This window comes from Sardina pilchardus, chromosome 22, assembly GCF_963854185.1.
Source record: "Sardina pilchardus chromosome 22, fSarPil1.1, whole genome shotgun sequence".
Classification (NCBI taxonomy): Eukaryota; Metazoa; Chordata; class Actinopteri; order Clupeiformes; family Clupeidae; genus Sardina; species Sardina pilchardus.
In genome coordinates this window covers 9,737,429-9,755,789 of record NC_085015.1, presented here as the reverse complement: position 1 = coordinate 9,755,789, position 18,361 = coordinate 9,737,429, and the positions used below count along the sequence as shown (strand labels likewise).

At 40.6% G+C, this 18,361-nt stretch overlaps 1 protein-coding gene across 3 annotated transcripts; it reads left to right on the top strand.

Moving 5' to 3' along the window:
• Positions 1–1,127: 1,127 nt before the first annotated feature.
• On the top strand, positions 1,128–17,379 carry lrrc20 (leucine rich repeat containing 20). Of its 3 annotated transcripts, none has more exons than XM_062526256.1 (5): positions 1,128–1,197; positions 2,074–2,153; positions 3,283–3,432; positions 3,690–3,857; positions 16,339–17,379. In XM_062526256.1, exons 2-5 carry the CDS (start codon positions 2,084–2,086, stop codon positions 16,461–16,463), a joined length of 513 nt encoding a protein of 170 aa, XP_062382240.1. In that variant the 5' UTR covers positions 1,128–1,197; positions 2,074–2,083; the 3' UTR covers positions 16,464–17,379. The 3 variants fall into 3 exon arrangements, with proteins under 3 accessions (XP_062382240.1, XP_062382239.1, XP_062382238.1); XM_062526255.1 differs by lacking the exon at positions 1,128–1,197 and adding an exon at positions 1,327–1,646 and having other exon boundaries at positions 16,339–17,378; XM_062526254.1 differs by lacking the exon at positions 1,128–1,197 and adding an exon at positions 1,868–1,946.
• Positions 17,380–18,361: the final 982 nt, after the last annotated feature.

Genomic DNA, 18,361 nt, shown 5'->3' with positions numbered 1-18,361 from the left:
ATATTTTTCAGAGATGGGGGTTGCATTAAAAGAAAACATTATCAGTGTGGCATGCTGCAAGTAAAAAGGAATAGACAGCGAACATTCTCCATTTGTTTCAAAGACAAGATCTTTAAGCTTAATTATGCACTTGCATGGGAGCTCATTTCAGTCACAGCCCACAAAAAAGGAGGATGTCTTGTCTCGAAAACAGATGCATCTGATAAAACATCTGGAAGAACGTCAAAGAAAGATTATGCCACTTTAACTTCTTGAAGCTATATTCATTCCGTCACAACAATGGCAAAGACTGATCAAATAGTGTTCTTAAAGAAATCATATCAATAGGCCTATTGAGTAAATCAGTAAAGCTGGATGATTCGTATCAGTTCAGTTAACAGCACATAATTGATTCTATTTTCACACTACAGATGTTCCATACAGGCAATAAAGTAAAGTTGAAGAAACTGAAAAGAAATCAATGTCAACTTGAAGATGACAACTTCAAGGACGCCTTACTTATTTGTGCATGCTAGTCGAAGCTTATTCTCAATTATCAACAAAAACTTATATGCTATAGCTATGTTTGTTCAAAGGAAAAGACTCCCACTTCGTACTTTTGTGTTACTTTGACATGCATGCGTTATTAAGATGTAGCTACAGCCTAAATGTGCTGTTCAGTTTTTCAGTATAGAATCCATTTAGGACTAGGCAGCAAGGAGTGGACTCCTGCTTAATATTTCACTGTACAAGCTTTCATTCATTTAAATGAGTAGGCCTAACTTGTTCAACATGGACATTTCTAGGGGAGGCACACACGGGCTATTTGGAGAGGTATGTGCACAGACAGCAGACTGGTCACCTCATGGCTTTTTCATACAGGCCCATGGTGTTCTGCATTCCCTGCTCAAACTGGCTTTGAGGACAGCAAGTCATGGGTTAAATACTAGGTGGTCCTCTTTTGTTCCACAGAACAAGTAACCTGTAGGCTATAGAAACGTTGACCCATCATGGAGGTTCCAGAACGGTATCTCTCTGGCCAGTGACTCGGACAACGGGCTTGGACTGATTCTGTGGGTCTGTGGCCAAAATCTCATGCTGTAGGAACATCTGCTCTGACACAGGTAGGTAATATGGAGGCTACAATCATTATTTTTCAGAGACTGTGTCATACTTGTTTGCTATACGTTTGTAGGCTAAAATAGATTATTTTCAGAGGTAAATGAACTGTTTGTGAGCAACTCTAATTCAGAGAAATGTAGGCTATGTTATAATTGTCACATTTACAGACTGGGCAATGGGAAGTCAATCTGAGAGACGCGCATGCGCATTAATTCATCATGGCGAGCTACATAACCTCATGGAAACAAACTTTCTGTATGTCCTGAGAGCTTGGTAGATTGGAACACTGGACTTAGAAGCCATTGAGGTCGATTTCTACTGTAGTTTCTCAGAAATGTTCAGAGCTGTTTGACGGTACACCGTTGTGGGCGACTTGCGTGTGCATGGTAGCGGTGCTAAAAATATCATCACAAATCGCCAAATTTGTCGATGCCGCTCAGTAGTGTGAGTGTGATTGGTTGAAAGCGACATAGTCGCCAGCTTTGTTTATATGCACGCCTGAGGTCAGGAGTTCTGAAAGTCAGTCGCCGCTACAAAGTTATCAGGTAAGAGCCAGAAAACGAAACAGTTTAGTGAAAGCTAGTTGTTACAAAGTTAGCATACCGAGCGCCGGGATTTTCTCAACCCCTTTAGTTGACTTCCGCCTCATCCATGAATGAATGAGTGACGCAATGTAGCTTACAGTAGGGGTGAGGCGTGTAACCTATGAGAGGCTGGTGTTAAAAAAAAAGCTACATTTTTTTTATTAGCCTAGGCTATTATTTATTTAGTTTCCAGATAGAAGTCATTGCAATCATCATGGTGGGAAAAGAGTCTGGGGTCGAGATTCGTTGTTGTTATTATGTGTAGGTTATACTGAATTAACTTAGAGCTATTTTCACTGCGGAATTGGTAGACCTAGGCTAGCCTATGTGTTTTGTTAATGAAATTATCATCTAACATCTTATGTCTTTCAAATTAAATATTTCTTAGATTTTTCAAGATGGCCCAGGATGTTGCAAATGTTGCCAGAAGAGTCAATGAAGCTGTTGAAGAAGGAAAGACTCATTTAGGTAGGCTATGTGCTACTAATGGTGCATTGGACTGTCCATTTACAGGGTTTTCAAAGTAGGCTATTAGAAAGGCTGGATGTTAGCTATCATAAGGAGAATCATATGATATAATTGCTTTTACCCAGTCACGTGTAGCAGGTCCTGTTTGAATCATGTTCACATCCTCTTATTAAAACATTTTTATTAGTTATTATGAAATTGATTTCAGTGGCAAAGCACAAAGGCAAACCGTTGAGAGTTCAGGACCAGGTTGGGATGTAACATAATGCCTCAACAGCTTCATGATTTAATAGACCTCAGGAATGACTGACCACAACACATGAGAGTTCAGTCTCAAAATGTGGTGATTTTGATGGACAACAGGTGGCAGTGTTGCTTTAGACCAGAAAGATGGCCATCAGGATTTTGTGTGTGTGTGTGTGTGTGTGTGTGTGTGTGTGTGTGTGTGTGTGTGTGTGTGTGTGTGTGTGTGTGTGTGTGTGTGTGTGTGTGTGTGTGTGTGTGTGTGTGTGTGTGTGTGTGCGCGCGCGCGCGCTAGACAGAGGAACAATCAATAAATCAGTGTTCAACCATCTAGTATCATCAATGTGTGATGATGAAGGAGGCCTACGTTTAAGCCTGGTCACAGACAATGGTATTTTGATTAAGGTTGCAGTTGTTCTATAATCAGGCCACAGCTAACATGTAACCTACCACTTTAGCACTAGCGTGTCCTTCCTTCTAAAATATCATTCGGCGGCAGCAAGGGATTGAGGCATGTCCGAATTGAATACTTGGATGAAATTCTGACTTCTAGAATACCTTTGCTTTGCTGAGTTTTGAAGGCCACTTTTACATGTATCATTCATGCTGCCTTCAACTAAAGATTCTCGACTCCCACCGCTTATGCCAGCTGTCGGTATCCTGGCAGCGATGTTCTGTGCAGAGTCAGAGAAAGAGAGCGTTGCGGCAGTCTTTGATGCCGCTGTCACACGATCAAAAGTTCCAAAACTTCTGTTCTGAATAACTATATCATAGGAGAATGGGATGTATTTCTGGATGCTGGAGGGCATAATCTAGTAACTCATTGACTACCAGCCAAGTGATTGTACTTGTCATCCCAGTCAACAGTCCTGTTTGTTTTTTACAGATTTGTCCAACTGCAAGTTGATCAGTTTCCCTGATGGAGTCTTCAAGGTGTTGAGGACCGTCATTGAGAACATACATAGTATAACATTGGCCAACAATGAACTAAAAGCATTGACCAACAAATTTTTCGCCACATTTGTTCAATTAAGAGGTATGTACTTGATTCTGTAGTAGTTCAACTTACACATGAGTGTAAAGCTTGTCATTCTTTATGTGTCCATATAATCCAAAAAGATTTATTTCATGCGTTGCACAAATTTATATAATCAGTTTTAATTTCCATGTATTAAGCTTGTTCATTTTGCTTTTTTATCAGGAGCTTTCACACGATATTGACAACATTACTGACATCAAGGGAATAAATCTCATATTTATCTCATGTTCATATGTCTTATAACTTCTAAACAGAATTGGACCTGCAAGGCAACGTGCTCACCAAATTACCAGATGCTGTAGGCGAGATGGAGCATTTGACCAGCATCAACTTGTCCCAAAACAAGCTCACAAGTTTTCCAGAGAGGCTGACGAACATCCGTACACTTGAAAACATAAATCTGGAAAACAATCAGATATCCGGTAGGTACATTCCTCAAGAGTAGCCTGACTAGCGCCACCACTTCTCAATGAGATGTGGCCTGGGAACCAAATGCAAATTTTCTCGTATTTGAACGAATGCCCAGATCCGTTTATTGGGTGCAAGTCAACAGATGTCTATCAAATGCGTCTGTGCATAGCTCATCATTGTCTTGCTTTCCCCCTTGTTCTGTGATTGGCCCCTATCTGAGGCAAAAATTAGGGCGGTAGTTTCCAGGCTGCCTTAGCAGCGTGAATCAAATAGATAGATAGATAGATAGATAGATACTTTATTGATCCCCAAGGGGAAATTCAAGAAATCGTGCGCAAGGCAGCATGGGAATATCCAGGCTACCTCGAGAGGAATTACAGTTCATTAATTAGTGCTTATTGAAAAACCTTGACATTTCAGGTAGACTGAAATCTTTCATATCTGTAGATTTTCTCTTTTATCTCTTTCACACACAGTGTTACATTTGCTTTCCTCTTGAAGCAGAATATGACATTTGCAGAATATGACATCATTTTTATACAGCCGTATAAAAAAAGTATCTCTCGCCCATACGAAAGGCCAATCACTCATTCTCATTTGTGGTGGTAGCGTAGTGGTTAAGGAGCTGGGCTAGCTGAAAAACAAAACTAATCACACAATCAAGGGATCAAATTGTGATTAGTTCCTTTCTCTTCACACTAGATGATAATTAGATGAGAACAACTAATTACAGTGCTATTGGACTTAGAGGCACACAACACAGAGGACCAAAGAGATGATTAAACTGGGTGGCAGGATATAAATTAAAATAAGTAATAAGATTTAATCAAAGACCAATTATGTTCCTGGAAGTGAGGAACAAATTTACGTCTAGATTACTTACATTGTCCCAGTGGCAACAAGTTCTGCAGACCTAATCTAACCTTCCCCATATTCTGTTGCTCTCTCTTAGTCATTGACTTGAGGCATTTCATTAAATATGTAAAATATCACCGACAGTCTGCAGCTGATTGATAAAGGTGTCATCATGACATTTCTCATGGAATATCTTGATTTTCAAAAGGCCATTTGCAGAAGCTATATTATGTATTGTAATTACAGGTACTTTAAAAAGGTCATAAAATGGCTGAATGGTAAAAAGTTATATTTTGGAGGTCAAGAGAGCGAGCATCAGTCTGGCTATCACCTTTTTTTGATTGAATATAAGTCTGGGGGAGTCTGCGCTTTATTTCTACTGCATAAGAGGTGTGATCAATGGGCATCGTTTAAATGACTCTGTACACAAGTTTGTGGACAGGAAGCAGGGGAGATAGATGTGCAGGTTTCCAGCCTGAGCTGCCAGGTGGAATCCAAATTCGCCGGCAGGTCAGGCACGATTTGCCCAGCCTGCGTTTCAGCGACTTACATAATGTCAATTATGCTCAAGGGCACAACAGTGGAAGCGGGATATTGAACCTACAATTTCTCAGGCTACTGTATGCTAGCCCAAGGTCGTTGAGTGTTGTCTGTATGGAAATCCTTAGCTCGAGTGGATGTGTGGTGGCCCATTCTGACCCTGTGTCTGCATTCAGAGACATGCAGATGATGTGTGGAAGCCCAAGGTCCCCCAGTTTGACCACTAGCTTGTGAGGGAGGATGGTGTTGAAAGCAGATTTTTATTTAAAGTATATTTTTTAGGGGCTTTTTGCCTTTATTCATACAGGATAGTGGAGAGAGACAGGAAGTGAGTGGGAGAGAGAGATGGGGTGGGATCGGGATATGACCGCAGGTCGGAGTCTAACCTGGGTCCCCTTGGGCACTCGGACCCGTACATGGCACGAGCACTGGAGCCTGTTGCGCCACAGCGGCCCCCAATGCAGAGCTTTTGATCCACAAAGATTACCCGTACATGTGTGTCTCAACTGGGTTGAGCGTTGCGTTATGAGCTTCACCAGCGCACCATCCACTTTGACGCTTTTGACGGTTTCGGTCTGAACGCACAGTTACTGTCAGTGAATACAAGTAAGGCCTTTTTTCGTCATATTGTTCTGTTTGGAGAATGGCAGTTAGTCAAACTAATGAAAAGAAATGGAAAAAATAATCATTAAGTGACACCTCTGCCTGCTAGAACATCAGGTGTTTGAAATAACACTACCCTGAGCATGTCAGTCTCCACTGATATCACACTAGCTAAATTGGAAACAGGTCCTATGTCCAAACTCTGATCCAACCTGTTAATTATTATTACAGACGTGTTCAATCTTGGATTCATTGATTTATCTTCAAGGGGCAATTTCTCCATGCAGGCATAGTGACATATAAGGCATAACACAACATGTAAGACATACAAGACAGGACAAAGAAAAACTGGACTGTGTGTGTGTGTGTGTGTGTGTGTGTGTGTGTGTGTGTGTGTGTGTGTGTGTGTGTGTGTGTGTGTGTGTGTGTGTGTGTGTGTGTGTGTGTGTGTGTGTGTGTGTGTGTGTGTGTGTGTGTGTGTGTGTGTGTAGTGGGGCATTAGTCCCAGGAGAGGGAGGAGGAGGGGGCTGGGAGCATTATGTAAGTTCAAAATCCATATGACGACTTTTAGCCACGTAAGGGGCGGTTATGTGTATACAACTGCCATATTGGTGTTCCAAATTAACCCCATGCCTTTCTGTGGAGGATTTTTGGAGTGCTGTGTCTCCTCATTAAAGTCTGTTGTCAGCCTCACTGGATGTGCTTGCAGGAGGAAATTTAAGACTGAACCAACTAATAGATGTGCAAATTGGAAAACTGAACGCTGACATTTAAGGTCAAGGTACATCAGTTTCTAGTCACACACCATTGGTTACTTTTTGGACTTCAGTGGGCTCCATGGAGGGCTCCATTTAAAAAAATAAAAAAAAACATTAAAAAGCCAGGCCGGAATTGGGAGAAATGTCCTTTGGACTGATGGCACTGGGGTTTTTGGCACGGCACATCAGCTTTATGTTCACAGATGAGAAAATGTAGGTGTCCAAAGAAAGAGGAGGTGTGGACCATGTTTGTTTTGTTCATGACCAAGGGTGCCTTGAATCTGCATGGTACTGTGGCATCTCAAGACTAGCAGACATCCAACTGAAACCTACAGCCCAGAGTCAGATAGCTCAGAATCCCTCACTGGTCATGGGTTCTAACCTATTATGAAACATTATGTAATTGCTTTACGATACTACACACATATACGCCAGTCGCCAGGCATCGCCTAGAGCAAGGTAGCAATGGATTTTCTCAGACTGATTTGTCATGGCAGAGCCGGTGAGAAGAAGCAGAAAGCGGGTAAACCGTTGTCGTAGGAACAGGGAAAGAGTAAACAGCAGTGTCATAGAAATGCTCTGTAGAAACAATGGTGAGCAAAAAGCGAGAAAACAGTGAAGAAATTGCAGAAACTGCACAGGGTCCCTTTAAGAGCCATTTGTCATTGTTATTTGTTTTATGTATTCATATTCTATAACATATTCTGTTGAATAAATACTCAAAAGCAAAGTCTGATTTCCATAAGACAAGGAAAAACAAGGATAAATTGCCAATTAACCAGGTGATATAGTGAAAAATGCTTTACATTTGTTAGATGCCATGAAATTGTCTGTACAGCCATGTCCAAATCTGGCCACTTATAATAAGTTCTGTTAAAATGCAAATCATGCACATGTCAACAGAATCCCAAATATTCAGTGCCATTTCATTGTGATCTGATCACCAAAATTCTCGTATTAGAAAAGAATAGAAAGACGTTATTCTCATTCTAAGCAGAATAGGCAACGGAATTAGGCGTGTAACTCCAACAGGCACGGAAGGCTGCTCAGGAGCTAATTTGTTTCCAGTGGAGCATTAGCTGTGTTGTAACTGCATCTCCTGTTATATTTCGCTCCTTACATGGTCACTCCAACACTGAAGATATGGTTTGCCCAATAATAACAATTTAAACACACACAAAATTCACTACGGGCAACAACCAAGCGGGTCCGTGTAGATACTAATTACATTAATGATTAATAAAGGGGCAGGTTCAGACACACCTGACTCCACCGGAAACAAACAAGCTCCTGAACAGCCTTCCCTGCATATAGCCTATTGGTGAATTAGAAAGTCAGTATTGAAAGAAATATAAAGGACAACACAAATAGTTCTATAGAGAGTAAATGGTAAACCACTAAACAATAAATAGTAAAAACCTAGATTGTATTATTGCTGCACTATAATGTTTCTCAGTGATTACAAGAGTTCAGTGTTGATGGCCTTGAAAAACAAGACCAGTCCAAACCTGTGGTACCTGCCACTTGGAACGGATTCTGCCCCGGCATGAGAGGAGTCTGTATTGATGCTTGTGACTCTGCTGAAGTAGTGGGAGGTGTCTGTATTGATGCTTGTGACTCTGCTGAAGTAGTGGGAGGTGTCTGTATTGATGCTTGTGACTCTGCTGAAGTAGTGGGAGGTGCTGATATCTTCCTTGATGACCTTTTGGGCACCCACCATCGATTGAATGCCGTGAAGTCCATTATGAGTTCTGTTACCAAGAACCGTTTATACAGATATGAGATGAAAATGACAATGTGTTTAGTTTGAGTAGCCTATTTTGTGTTGACTGTTACACATTAAACGTGTTGCCTAAATGCAACAAAACGCATGAAGATCGTAATTAATCTATGACAAATGGTGGTTGGTATAGATATTCTTTTGATCCAATGAGGGAAATTTGGTCTCTGTAGGGCAGGCTATTTATCCCATCCGTGAATTTAAACACTCAAAGCACAGTGAGGTGAAGCACTCTAACCAGCAGCAGTGAGCTGCCTGCTACAGCGGCGCTAATTAGCTGGTTACGCATCATGGCTCAGCTTTTTTTTATTATTAAATTAAATTCGGATCGAACCATGGATCTGCTAATTTTTTTTCGAGCCCCGATCCAGCTATTTTGTCAATATCGGGGGACGATATCCGATCCAAATATCGGATAGGTCCACCCCTACTTATTTCACATGTTTATGCAGAGAGGACAAAAAAACATATGCACCATAGGCAAAATTTGACTGACCCTTAATTTAGTCAGTCAAAAGTCACCATGGGCTGCGGTCAACCTTTTAGTAAAATATCAATATCTCATCATCCACAGGAGGAATTGATCCAATTGATCGAATTGAATCACATTACATGACACCAAAACATGGAATTTAGCAGATTAGCAACAAAACGGTTTGAAATGACTTGCTACCACAATCCTTTTGCATCCCCATGGTATATGACCTCCTCATGGTTGGGCCAGAGGTACATCCGTCTGCTTATGCGTGCCTTGGCATTCAGAAATATAATTTACTCCTGCTAGTCGAGAAACCTTCGCCAGGGCCTAGAGCAAATACACAAATGCATTAACGCTTGAGTATCAGGAGACATTTTCTTTCCCATGGTTTACCTTCGTGGCCTTCTGTACGGGAGATGAGAATAGAAGGGCGTCCTCATCCCCTGTGCAACCCCATCCGCCCTAAGGGCACCTGTCACTGATAGACTGGCTTGGCGAAACTAGCCAATTAAAGTAGAATTGGCCCCAGGCCTCAGTTTCCGTGCTACACTAACATGCACATTTGAATAAAATGTCTAAATGCCACATTAGCCTACCACCATTGGCGACCTGCAAGGCATGTACACATGTAAATCTTACCTTTGGTCATGTTGGCTCACTTCTTTCCTGGTTTTCCTTCTTATAGTGCTGCTTAGATATTTCTTTTCCACCTCTCTGTTTAGCACGTTGTGTAATGTCTACCCACACATTTCTTCAAGTACATTTTTAATCAACAGCACCTGACTATGCAGGAAACGAGTTGTTTTGACTAAATCATTGATTTGCATTCATAAAATTCAGCACTTTGGCAATACCATTTGCTGGAGATAAATGATAAATTACCCATAGAGCATTATTTTAATCCACAGATCACAATATACAGTGGGGAGAACATGTATTTGATACCATGCTAAAGTTGCCTAAAAAGAGGAATATAAAATCATCATTTAACAATTGATCTCAATGTCTTAATTTAAAAAAATGAGTAAAAATCAAACCACTAAGGACACCAATTTTCTTTGTAATTGAAGAATGTATCGTAAATAAATAAATGTTTTTCCTTAAATGCTAGGGGGAAGGAAGTATTTGACCCCCTATGTAACCCTATGGGAATTTAACACATAGGGTTAACATAGGGGCAGGCAGATTTTTTCTTTTTAAAGGCCAGCTACTGTATTTCATGGATCCAGGATATTATGCACCCTGATAAAGTTCTCTAGCCCTTCACCATAGTTAGAGATTGGCATGGTGCTTTTTCCAGTAGGCCTATTAGCCTGTTTGATGCTCATTGAGCTCAATGAGTTGTGTTGTGCATTGCAAATAATACAAAATAGAGTCTGTAATGGCTCATTTCAGTTAGTAACAATGAGAAACACTAACGATTGTGATGATGGCCAGCAGTCATCTAGGCTATTTTGAGTGTAGTGTGTGGCTTTATGTTATTAAAAGCAATGCCTGCTGTTATGGCTGGGCAATATACGTAGCTAAAAAACATATCACAATATTTTTAGCCTATTTCACAATATACAATTATATATCTCGTTATGTAAAGATTTACTCTAAAGGAATTCTTTACATTGTGATGTTTTAAATCATACCAGTACGATACAGTGAGGTAGGCCTAGGCTAAATCATACCAGTCCCATCCCTGCAAAATAATATCTGCATTAACTAGTATGCAGCGACCAGCAGCATGTTTGTCAGAGTTTTTATGATTTAAGTCCTAAGGTCCTAAAGTTCATTTTGTTAATTTAAGCAGTTTGCTGAAGTTTGTTTGTGTACTGATCAACATCTACTCCAGCTTGTCAAATCGTGTCAAAAAATTCAGTGACATGGATCCAACTTTGTTCCTCTTACTGGTGTCCGCATGGCACCTGGGAGTTCCTGAACCCAGTACGACTCAATACTAATAGAGACTATGCGCTAAAATTTGAAAAACCTGTGATCAGCGGGTGATCAGCGGTTCACCAGCGGTTCACCAGCGGACTTGGTCTTCCCTAACCTGGAGGACTTTGCTGGGCTCGTAAAAAGTTATCACTTCCGAGCTCCACAACGGAAAGAGAACGTATAAAGGGCCCATCACATGACAGGCGGCATGCGCTGCGCTCACCGCTAGAATGCTCTTGGTTGAGGTAACGTTCTAACGATTGTTGTTGTGGTTACTGCTGGTTCCACGCAAAACACAAGGGGGCAGGCATATTCCCGGAAGTAGAAACACGAAATGAGCTGGTGATCAACGCTCTGCTAACTCCCTTGGACGGCCATAGATTTCAGATTTTTTTGCGATCCCATAACTTCATGTAACATGTGCCCTTTGTCTCCCTTATAGCTTCTGTGTATTCTATATAGGGTATCGAAGGCAAAATTAATTCACTTCTTCCCCGTATATTACGTTGGTTTCCCGTAAAGAAGTATTTTAGCATGTCTGTTGTAGGGAAGCTAACGTTTGCCCGTAATGTTTGGATAAGAAGCTGAGTGAGCCTGCACGAAAACCATGACGGAGAGTCATTCGCAAGATCAGTGAAAATGCGTGTAGCCTACGGTAGCCTACTGTTTGATATGGTAAAGCATTACCTAGAGGCAAGTACACATAATAATAATATTAAAAAACGAATGTTAACAATTTCAGAGGTTTTCGATCTATCAGACGAGTTACAGCAGGCTAACGTCACGAACTGAGTACGAGTCTGCGCAGTACGACGGAAAGTAAACGGAATTTTGTTTCAGCCCCCTTCCATCGAGAACAATGGAGTCTGTTTGTCCATTTCTTTTAGGTCTATGGCAAAACACCATTGACTTACAGTGCGCCGTGGTCAAAGTTCAACATATTTCAACTTTGACCGCGGTAGTGCAAGAGCGGCAAAGCCGCTATACTGAGCGCAGCGGCAGACCAGTTTTTGCATGTTCAAACCATTGAAAGTAATGGGTTTCCGATAGAATGTCCGTGACTACAGGGAAATCATGCAGCGGTGGGGTATGCACGTACATAAATGAACAAAACATTCTTTATCCATGCACCCTCTGTATTTGCCATGAGAATTTCCACAGATTTTTTGTGACTGTCGTTTATGTTCACCCAAAGGCAAATGGGTGAAAAAATTGCCTTAGAGCTCATCTCTCAGTCGGTGCATAAACTCCAGTCCTTATCTCCTGACGCTTCCAACCTGGTTTTAGGAGATTTTAATCACTGTTCACTGGATAAATCCCTCAGGAGCTTTTATCAGTATGTTTGCCGATAAAAGATTCTGGACAAGTGTTATGGGCCCATCAAAAATGCATGTAAATCAATTCATGCCCATTCATACTAGAATTGATGTGCTCATCTTTTAATAATGAAATAATGACTGATGACTTCAATGAATGATGAAAAACATAACACTGGAACCAAGACAATACATTTCTCCTCTTTTTGATGTACATTCTGTTGTTAAAACTTAAACACTGCAAAAGAAGAACAAGTGCTGGTCCTGGTCATATCAGTTGTTGAATACTCTCCAATTGTGCTGAACAATTAGGCCCTGTTTTTGCCTACATTTTTTTTATTTATCTTTGTCTCAGCAGACCAAATCTGTGGAAACAGTTTATTTAGTTCCCGCTGCTAAATCGAAACATCCCAAATCATTAAATGACTTCAGGCCTATAGCCCTGGCCTTATTACCTATGAAGTCAAAAATTGATTGAAAAATTGATCAAAGCCGAACTGCTGAAAACCACTGAACACCTGATTGATTCACTGCAGTTTGTGTACAGGACTGAGAGGGCGGTTCAGGATGCCACCTTAACTTGGTTGAATTACATCTGTAAGCACCGTGAGAGTTTTAACAACCATGTTAGATTGATGTTTGTTGACTTCTCTTCTGCCTTCAATACTATTCAGCCACATCTACTAATCCAGAGATTAAAGGAACACTAAACCGTTTTTTCATATTAAACTAAGACAAATTTATACATACCTCTCACGTTTAAATGCATGCACTCACTGGCTCTGGAGCGCGGCGCTACTTTGATAGCACTTAGCTAGCCCAGTTCATTCATTAGGATCCAAACAGAGATGAATTTAGAAACTACCAAACATCTCCATGTTTTCCCTATTAAATACAGTAACACCAGTAATCACACGACCAAGTATGGTGAGACAAAATGAAACGTGGTGCATTTCTAAGCGGGTAAGAGGGATAACTACAGTATGTTGTCTGGCGGAATAACACTTGGGAGCACTGTTATTCCGCTACACAATATAGTTATCCCTCTTACACGCTTACAAACGCACCACGTTTTATTTTGTCTCACCATACTTGTCGTGTGACTACTCGTGTAACTTTCAGAGTCAGAGTAAATGGTCCATTTTCTGAGCTGCATCATCTACTGGCTCACCTCAAGGATCCGTTCTCTCTCCTCTGCTGTATAGTGTACACAAATTACTGCTGTAGCACATTTGAAAACCGTCATATATTGAAGTTTGCGGATGACACAGTTAGTATAGTCAGCCTGCTGAGTAGCACTGAAACTTTGCATGGTCCTGTGGTGGATTATTTCTTTAAATGGTGTGAGGAATCTTTTTTATGGACATGTGCATTGATTTTAGATGTGTGCAGCCTTCTCCTAACATCACAGTGATTGGTGGTCAGGCTTGACAACAAGCTGACATTTGAGAACGACAAATTTCTCAATCTATAAGAAAAGTCAGCATGCAGTGCCTTTTTTGTAATTTTGTCTATGTTTATATTGATTATACTGATTGTTTTTATTGAATCTGTTATTAAGTTGTCCTGTATTTGTTGGTCTCAGTCCTTGAGAGTAGGTTGTTAGTGTTAGTAGTAAAATCACCTGCGTCCACAAGACACTTCACAGAATCTTTACAACAAACAGCTGTTTAAGAAAGCGAACATCTTGTCTGACTGTTCTTATCCTCTTCATCAACAGTTTCAGTTTCTACCATCAGGTTCACTACTCACTTACTAAAACAAATAGATACAAACACTCCTTTGTTCTTTCTGCTGTCTCTCTTCCAAATGCCAGGAGGAAAAGGTAGTTTACCCATTATTGATTAGGATGTGCATTATGTTATTTATTAAACTACGTGTATTTGTGTATTTTCTGTACATTTTGTGTGCTCCTACTGCTTTGAAACAGTTTGCCCCACTGGGGGACAAATAAAGGCATTGATTGATTGATTGCACTCAAAAATGTCAACACGCCTAAATAGGGTAAATCAATTGATTTATTTAAGCCTATTCGCAGAGCATTCATCAGGGCCTGTTATTTGGCTTTATTATTCTCTCTCTTTTTCTTTCGCTGCCTTCTTTGAAAGGCCCTTTGAAAATCCCTTGCTATTTCGTTTCTAATTCGGAACTGCCTCCATCTTCTATTAATAGCTCATTGTTGAACAACACTAGCCTATGCTACCCATAGACAGGAATGCTACCAGCTGTTGAACTGAAAGTTTACTCCTTCTTATCTACACCTAGACATCACATCCTCTTCTGAATGGATTGGTTGGTGAGTGTGATTGCGCGTTGCTAACGTGTTACTGAGAGGGAGGGAGAGAGGTTAAAGGAACACTTCACCGTTTTTTCATATTAAACTATGTTATTCCCTTAATTAAGACGAGTTAATACATACCTCTCACGTTTCAATGCGTGCACTCACTGGCTCTGGCGCGCGCCGCAACTTTGATAGCATTAAGCTAGCCCAATGCATTCATTAGGATCCAAACAGAGATGAAGTTAGAAGCGTCCAAACACCTCCATGTTTTTAAAATACAGTTACACGAGTAGTCACACGACCAAGTATGGTGAGACAAAATAAAACGTGGTGCATTTCTAAGCAGGCAAAAGGGATAAGATAACTATATTGTGTGGCGGAATAACATTGGGAGCACTTATAATTGGGGAGCGCAGTAATATCCTCACTCCAAAGTGAAACTGAAAGTGCAATAGTGAGGATATTACTGCGCCACACAATATAGTTATCCCTCTTACCTGCTTACAAATGCATCACGTTTTATTTTGTCTCACCATACTTGGACGTATGACTACTCGTGCAACTGTATTTTAATAGGGAAAACATGGAGGTGTTTGGTCGCTTCTAACTTCATCTCTGTTTGGATCCTAATGAATGCATTGGGCTAGCTTAATGCTATCAAAGTTGCGGCGCGCGCCAGAGCCAGTGAGTGCATGCATTGAAACATGAGAGGTATGTATCAACTCGTCTTAGGGAAATAACGTAGATGAAAAAACGGTGAAGTGTTCCTTTAAAGGGACATTTCACCGATTAGCATTAAGCTTTGTATCTTTTGAAGACCAGTCATGTTTTTGAATGGTCATGCATCATTCCCTCAGTTTGCCTTGAGATGGGAGAAATACGGATTTCAGCTTAATGCTAATCGGTGAAGTGTCCCTTTAAGTAGAGAGAGATGGGGACGTGAAACGCCGAAGGAAGTGTTGCCGCTTAAAACAGTGATGATGGAGAAATACTCGATATTTGTGATACAACACTTTAATATATCTCATGTAACTGCAATATATCAAATATATTCTGTATATTATAGATCTTAAATTAGCATGTCAGAGACATGCATAAATGGGGACATCCAGTAATTTGCCATACATGACTCAAAATAAACCCTTTCTGCGACAATTTGTTTGGATACTAAAGTCAAAGTGTTTCTTTTTTTTCTTTTTTTTTTTAAAGGTTATTTTTTGGGCTTTTTATGCCTTTAATTGGACAGGACAGTAGAGAGAATGACAGGAAGTGAGTGGGAGAGAGAGCTGGGCTGGGATCCGGAAAGGACCACGGGGCGGGAATCGAACCCGGGTCGCCGGCGTGCGGTGCAGGTGCCCCAGCCTGTTGCGCCACGGCTGGGGCGTCAAATTGTTTCTTGATCATGGATATGGTTAGGGTTAGGTTTTTAATATTTGTATCCCTCAGATTTTATGGATGGATCTGTCATGTTATTTTTTATTATTATTTCTTGTTTGTCAGCCAAAGAAATAGCCAGAAATAAAACACTAATTATATTTATTAAAAATAGAGGCTTGGGAGGCTTTATGTCAGACATAATGTATTATAATGGAAAATTAGGCCTCATCAGGCATTTATTTCCAGTGGGGCATTAACTATGCTGTAAGTTAACGGCATCTTCTGTTATGTTCTGCTTCTAACTTGTTTATTCCGACACTGAGTGTCTTGTTTGGCCAATAATAGCAACACTAAGTAGACACTCATAAAGTTAACAATAGCATCAGAAACAAATAAGCACAACCAAGAGCCTCTCACGCAAGTAACCTATTATACAGAATTATCAGACCTCCGAACGTTGTTGTACTGTATATGGAACTTACTGTAATGCAGCATCCTGATGAGCAATATGAGTCAACATGCAGTATGTCTCAGATTATTTGACTCTAGGTGTTAATCATCGCCTTTTCTTCACACAGACGTGCCTGTGGAGAAGCTGTCCAGCATGCCCGCCTTGAAAACGGTCAACGTCAGATCGAATCCACTCGAGGGACAACCGCCCAATATCTCATCTCTCAGTTTTGAACTGGCCATTGATCAGTGATTTTTCTGGTGTTTGTAGAGGAAAGTGAGTTTGACCATGAGAAGCCGTTATGTTGCGGGTTGTTGTTTTTAACTATTTACTCTTGCCTTTTTTGACACTGTAGTAATATCACTATTTATTAAATATGAACAGAAAAAAGGCCCAGGAAGTATGTTCTGTTCATTTTACAATGTTTGGTTTACAATCTCTCTATATGCATGCACACTGTACAGTATACTATACACCAAGGTATGATGCCTTTTGAGGCAGCACAAGTGAGCTTAACATTGGCATGGCCCTCTGGAGATAATCCCATGCATTAGGGTTGTAAGTATTATTAACTGAGGTTTGGACATTGCCTTGTAACAAGGATGGAATACATGCAATTATTTCAATTCAGGTTGTCAGGTACTTTGCATACAGACTGAGAGCTTTGAAGGCTGCTACTACTGCCATTGAAGTACAACATGCGAACTGTTCTGTGCCTGTAATGAAAAGAAGAACCGAAGAAGAACAATAAGCACATTATTTTCTTCTCTGCGTTTGCGTTTGCATTTGATTACCTCTCACCGTGCAATTTTCCCACATTGTTGAATGCCTCCCATAGCCCTTTTCCCATCCTGCTCCCTTTTTTGTCTCCCCTGGAATATACAATTATTTTTTACTGCTGAACTTGAGTTTTACAATAAAAAAAATGTAATGTAATGCCTGCCAAGCTTTGTTTGGTGCAGTGCAGCAGTAGCTGCATTTACATGGACATGTCTTTCTCAATCAGATTGAAATGAATCTGATTAAAGATTTCAACTGAACTGTTTAAATGAACGCTAAATAAACCGAACAGAGTACCCGATTGAGGCATTGCTTCTAAGCAATTGAATTCTCTCTACCAAACGGAGAGACAAAATAAATCTATCAGTGGGGCAACATTTGTTGTGTTGGTGCTCCTTGTATTAGGTTTACTAAAAACAACAATCGCATTCATTGTCCATATAACAACCAGATCAGGGATGACAGGTATGGGAATTGTATTAAAAGATTTTGTGTCCTTTGCTTCGTCATCATCTTTCAACTTTTTTGGCCCTTGAGGACTCAAAATGCCATGACCTTATTATATGACAACATGGGAAGTTTCATTAAACTTCCTTGACTAATGTAGTCTTGGGTTGCAAAATATTTTTGATCTGTTAGGAAAAGATACCTGGCAACAGAAATGAAAATCTTCCTGGCACCCACCCCTGTAAAAAACAATGTTCTTAAGCAGAGATGAGTACAGGTCAAAGCACAATGTAAGCAATAATAAACAAATCTCCCCCTTGTCTCATTTAGTACACTATTTCCCAACTTTGGTGAAGATCACTTCAGCATGTCAGTTGACCAGCTGTCCACATTACTTAAAACTATTTAAACTTTCTGCTACCATTCAGATCTCGGTAATAAGATATCTGTATCTGTTTAGGCTTGCCATGTTGTTTTGTACATACTGTGTGCCAACATCAACTTGACATCATTTGTATTTCCAGAAGTCAAATGTACAAAATAGGCCTATAGACACAAAATGCAGATATTGATTTCAGATGTTCACGGTGAGGAGCAGACCTGGAATTTCATAATTTTAGGGGCAAGGCCACTTGGGCATATTTTAGCACCACATATCAGGCCACCAAAACTAAAGATAGTCCAGGCTGTATCAAAAATGGTTACAACGGGCCCCAGCCGTGGCGCGACTGGCTGGGGCACCTGCACCGCACGCCGGCGACCCGGGTTCGATTCCCGCCCCGTGGTCCTTTCCGGATCCCACCCCTACTCTCTCTCCCACTCATTTCCTGTCATCTCTACTGTCCTGTCCGATTAAAGGCATAAAAAGCCCAAAAAATAATCTTTAAAAAAAAAAAAATGGTTACAACATTACAAAAACATGA